Source organism: Trichomycterus rosablanca, chromosome 6 (genome assembly GCF_030014385.1).
Source record: "Trichomycterus rosablanca isolate fTriRos1 chromosome 6, fTriRos1.hap1, whole genome shotgun sequence".
Taxonomy (NCBI): Eukaryota; Metazoa; Chordata; class Actinopteri; order Siluriformes; family Trichomycteridae; genus Trichomycterus; species Trichomycterus rosablanca.
The window spans coordinates 46,839,355-46,844,950 of NC_085993.1; the positions used below are offsets into that span (position 1 = coordinate 46,839,355).

The 5,596-nt window shown below is 40.3% G+C and overlaps 1 protein-coding gene across 1 annotated transcript; it reads left to right on the forward strand.

Annotated features, from left to right (window-relative positions):
- Positions 1–3,446: 3,446 nt before the first annotated feature.
- Positions 3,447–5,390, forward strand: her6 (hairy-related 6). Its single transcript, XM_062997063.1, has 4 exons — positions 3,447–3,719; positions 3,835–3,930; positions 4,055–4,142; positions 4,644–5,390. The coding sequence occupies exons 1-4, from the start codon at positions 3,612–3,614 to the stop codon at positions 5,177–5,179; spliced, it is 828 nt and encodes a 275-aa protein (XP_062853133.1). The 5' UTR covers positions 3,447–3,611; the 3' UTR covers positions 5,180–5,390.
- Positions 5,391–5,596: the final 206 nt, after the last annotated feature.

A 5,596-nucleotide genomic window follows, 5' to 3' on the forward strand; every position in this document is an offset into this window, starting at 1 on the left:
CTTACGCAAGTTTGCCTTCACTAACTGCTTCGTCCCTGTCAGTGTCGCGGTGGGTTCAGTGATAGCCAGAAACACACCCTAGACTAGGCGCCATTCCCCTCACACATTTACGCACTCCACTCACACCCAGGGTCAGTATACGAGTGTTTATTTGTTTATTTATTAGGATTGTAACGTCATGTTTTACACCCTTTGGTTACACTCATGACAGAGCAGGTAGATTCATCAGTTCACAAGTTTAACGTTAAACACAGTCATGGACAACTTTGTATCTCCAATTCACCTCACTTACATGTCTCCCGGAAGAAACCCACGCAGACACGGGGAGAACATGCAAACTCCACACAGAAAGGACCAAGACCGCCCCACTTGGGGACCTTTTTGTTGTGAGGCGACAGTGCTACCCAGTATAAGAGAATATAATCACCCTCTGCATATTTTATCTTTACAGACAGGTGTCTGTATGACACACACTCCACCAGTTGTACCACCCATTAAATAAAAGAAAAATAATAAAATAAACAAACCTTTACTTTTTTAGCACTTAGCAGACGCCTTTATCCGAAGCGACTTACATTACAGTTGGAGTATACTGTCTGAGCAATTGAGGGTTAAGGGCCTTGCTCAAGGGCCCAACAGCAGCAACCTGGCAGCGGTGGGGCTTGAATCAGCAACCTTCTGATTAATATATATTTTATATTTTCTTAATGTTCTTAATCGCTTATCTCTCTTGTTTTAATTGCATATTCTCTAAATTGTAGGGTATATTTTACAATATTTTCTTTTAGTTTTTCATGTTCTTAATTGCTTATCTCTCTTGTTTGAATTTAATGTTCTCTTAATTGTAACTAAATGTTTGCAAGAAGTCTTTCTGAGGTTCTAGATCTCAGGAACGTTTTAATGCTTTTAATTATAATTGTTTCCTTATGTAAAGCACTTTGAATTGCCAATGTGTATGAAAGGTGCTATACAAATAAACTTGCCTTGCCTTGCCTTGCCCTGCCTACTAGTCCTGTACCATTGACAGACAGTGCCAGCATGTCGGCATTTGTACATTCTCCCTGCTCTACACCAGCATGGCATAGCTGTATATTATCCAGACAGTACGCTGTATCTGAAAATCCCTCTGAAGAAGAGCGCCCGCCAAATACCAGATATGTAAATATAAACGTGAGTAACGAAACTGCCATCCCACAATCACAGCTGCACCAGCGTGAATGACCCGCTCACAGTAAATATGATTACTGACACAAACGCTGTTGTTCAGATAAGAAAATACTGGATGCTTTTCCTCACTAAACCCCCTGACAGGATTCTTGTGTAAGTGGAACTGAGATCAGTGCGGCGCACAGGGCGCGCGCGCTCTCCCGCTGAACTCTCCTCGCGCTGGCTGCGATCCGGTGCGGGCGCTCTCTCATGCTCGGTGGGCGTGGTTTTCCCAGGCTCTCAGAACAGCAGCTGCTATTTACCTTCCCTCTAATGTAAACCAGCTCCGCCACCCCCAGCCCGCCAGCAGCCAAACCTCAACCACTGCGGCTCATAAAACATCCTGGCACGTGCTCCACATTCACGGAGGCGCTCGCACGCCGACCCATGTCAGAATGCCAAGCTCAGGCATCAGTCGCTGTAATGCTGCCGCTGCTGCTGCCTCTGCTGCCGCTAATGCCCTGCTAAATCACTTATGAGTTAAACTGCATGATTACAGATATTCAGTTCAGAAGTGAAAAGTTTGGTTTGAGTTGTTGATTAGTGCGCAAAAAAGCTAAAACAAAAGTATCGCATTTAAAAAGTAATGTAGTGCGCTCACACTTTACACTTAGTCTATAAATAAAGTATTTAACTGAACCTTACCCAGATTACACAGATTACTGTAAACATAATGAGCCAAGTTACACGTTATTTCTCAGTGAAACTTGACTATAATGTGTAGCTCTTATGTTAATTGCAGTTTCTGGCACTCTGGAACTTCTTTAGAAATCCATTTGAGGTGAAAATGAGTTAAATGTAGAAAAGAAAGAAAAAAAAAAACTTTTGGAACTTTATTTGTTATTTTTATTTATTTATTTATTATTTTTATTTATTTATTTATTATTTTTATTTATTTATTATTTTTATTTATTTATTATTTTTATTTATTTATTATTTTTATTTATTTATTTATTTATTATTTTTATTTATTGATTGATTATTTTTATTTATTTATTATTTTTATTTTTTTATTTTTTTAATGTATTTATTTATTTATCAATTTATTTATTTATTTTTAAAGCTTAAATCATTTTCAATTCTTAAATCTCTTAAATCAAGAGCAAACGTATGTGCATGACTGCAGTGGTTCGCTCACACAACTCTCTTTTTATTTTGTTAAAAAGTTGTATCGATCCGCATACAAGCATATCAGTTGAATTGTAATTAAATATGAAGTGATAAAATTAAATGAGAGATTAATAGGTGATTCACTATTTATGTGGACAGTGACCTCCAGTAATAAACACCTAAAATTCATTACGCGTGTAAAAGCCGCAACCAACTCATAAATAAAATATAAAATAATAGAAAATTGCAGCTGTAAAGAGCAACAAACAGGAAAAAAAAAATATGTCCAACTCTTTAAATACTCTAATATTAAATTGTAAAGACTTAATAATCCAATGCTCGACCAAAGAGCCAACTTTTTTAGTTACACGCATTGGCTTACAGTTTATTTAAAAATGGTTTTATTAATGTGATATCTAATGTGAACGTTGTGCTATATTCCTGGATTTAATTTGTTTAAGAGAATCAGTTTGCTTTACAATTAATTATTATTTGGCAACAGGTCGGCAGTAAATGTACAGATATATGAGACAACAATCTCATTTTTACAACCTTTAAGTGCGTAATTACTCTGTTGTGCAGCCTAAATAAACTATCAAAAGTTATCATGACTTATTTAACGTAGCATAGATTCATATTTTGTGCATTATTTATAATTTACATAATTTTGTTAATTGTGGTACATCTAGAAAGTTCAAAACCAATCCAAACAACAATCTAGTTTCTTTTTTCTGCCACTTTGATATTTAACTGTTTAGTTTCGGTGTCCTCAGATGTTTATTGCGCTATAATTGCTTATAACACTTTTGTGATTTCTCAGCCTGCCGCTAGGATCTTAAGTGTTAATATGTAAACCGGAATGACGGACGGCAGTCCCCGGTTCGTGCCCCAAACCTGGCCGGCCGCGCGCCATTGGCCACCCGCTCAAGAGCCAAACAACCAATGGCGCGGAGCCGACCACGAGCCGGCCTCCGTGCGGGCCGCGTGTGCCTCGCGCTGATTGGTAGAAAGTTAGTGTGGGAAAGAAAGTTTGGGAAGTTTCACACGAGCCGTTCGCGTGCGGCCCGGGATATAAATAAGAGCGAGGCGGCGTGCGCGGTCAGTCACTCAAACACCGGCGAGCGGTCAGATCGTAAAGCGTGCAAAGTTCAACTCAGAGAATCACGGGACCCTTATTCCACGCTGCACTGCTGGACTTGAATTTTGCTCAGCCGCAGCGTTGTTCGCAACGGAAAAGGAGAGAATTTATTCAATTTTCCCTTTTTTACGCAATTCGTGGATAATTTGTGCAAAACATGCCCGCTGATATGATGGAAAAGAACTCGTCTTCTCCGGTGGCTGCAACCCCGGCGAGCATGAACACGGCACCCGACAAACCCAAGACAGCATCCGAGCACAGAAAGGTAGGTTCATTTAAAAAATACGGTCTGATATACGTATAAAAAAACAGCTTTCCCCAAGCGCGACATGTTCGAGCAGGATTTTAAATGTTTTGCTTTTCTTTTTTTTTAATTTTAGTCGTCTAAACCCATTATGGAGAAAAGAAGACGAGCCAGGATCAACGAAAGCCTGGGTCAGCTGAAAACGCTTATTCTGGATGCTCTTAAGAAAGATGTAAGTAGTACATCGTTACGTTAACTTGAATGACACCAATACTGACTGTGCGCAATACAATGTTCATTCATCGTTCAGATATCTTGCTGATACTGATCATTTCAACTGTTTTTTTTATCCACAGAGCTCCAGACATTCAAAGCTTGAGAAAGCGGATATCCTAGAGATGACCGTCAAGCACCTCAGGAACATGCAGCGCGCACAGATGACCGGTAATTATCCGCTTATATATGTTTATAATTAATAAATGCTGTGCTATGTAGACTATTCGCACTACTCATCATTACTGGACGAACGTATATACACCAAGTACCCCTCTCTACACTACGCACGTACACTTTTAACTTTTTACGCGTGTTTAGACATTACTGTAGTACTGCGCACTTAATTCATTACTTTACGCACATCCACATTTTTACGCACTTCCACATTAGTTCTGTCCTTTAGTGATGGTCGTCAGTTTAAAAACATTTCTCATCCATAATAACAATCTGGTGTACATTTTAGCAGTTGTAATCAAGAAGTGCAGTTAATAATGTACGTTTTTTTAAAATTGTTTTTCCTTGCGTAAAACCCACAGTTAAAACGCACTTACATAAAACTTCATATAAGCTAAATTGACCAGACAGCTTTTGCTTGCAGTAAGTGTTTGTTTATATTCTTTTGAAATCAAATATTAATGTATTAAACCCCATTCTTTCTTCTTCTTGCAGCTGCTTTAAACGCGGACCCCACAGTGCTCGGCAAGTACCGCGCCGGCTTCAGTGAGTGCATGAACGAGGTGACCCGATTCCTGTCCACATGTGAAGGAGTGAACTCCGAAGTCCGGACCCGGTTACTTGGCCACTTGGCAAACTGCATGACCCAGCTCAACGCCATGAACTACCCAGCGCAGGCTCATGTTGCAGCCGGACCCGCGCCCACGTCGTTTGGCCAGCCGGTGGTGCAGATCCCTGGTGCCACGCATATCCCAGTATCCGTCTCGGTGCCCGTGCCGGGCGCAGCGTCATGTAAAAGCGCGCCTCCATCCGGCGTTTCACCATCCGAGGCTGCAAAAGTGTACGGAGGTTTCCAGCTCGTACCAGCGACAGATGGACAGTTTGCTTTCTTGATCCCCAGTGGTGCGTTCACTCCCGGCGGTCCGGTCATTCCAGTGTACGCGGGTGGAGCAGGAACGGCTCTACCACCTGCGGCTGCGTCTCCCCGCGAAGCGTCGCTTACCTCAGACTCCGTGTGGAGGCCCTGGTAGAGTCTCCCAAAACGGACTTCTAAAAGACTTCAACACTACCCACACTTGCCCTTTTTATTAAACGTTTTATGTGTTTTCTACTTTTATGTTTTTTTATGGAAATGTGTTTTAATAAGAGATTTATGCACTATATTTGTACAGCTCTAAACAGAGAGAAGTTCATATTGAAACGAGATTTGTACTGATGTTCATTAATTGCATTTTTATATTTGCGGTATCTTTTTATTGTTGATGCCAAAGATATGTGGAATGCTGTCAGATATTCTTCTTTTTGGAAGAACAATAAATTAGATTACAAAAATAATCTGGCCTCTGTCATTTTAGTCTACCCATACAAGCAGGGTTGGAAACAGATTTTGTTTCAAATTTACCTGCTATGCACCACATTGCACATTTATGTTTATGTTTGTCTGTATA

Excerpts from the sequence above, each read along its gene's own strand:
- her6 (XM_062997063.1), top strand. The coding sequence starts at position 3,612 with ATGCCCGCTGATATGATGGAAAAGAACTCGTCTTCTCCGGTGGCTGCA. Across the intron at positions 3,720-3,834 it reads CAGCATCCGAGCACAGAAAG|TCGTCTAAACCCATTATGGA; the intron begins GTAGGTTCATTT and ends TTTTAATTTTAG. Across the intron at positions 4,143-4,643 it reads GCAGCGCGCACAGATGACCG|CTGCTTTAAACGCGGACCCC; the intron begins GTAATTATCCGC and ends TTCTTCTTGCAG.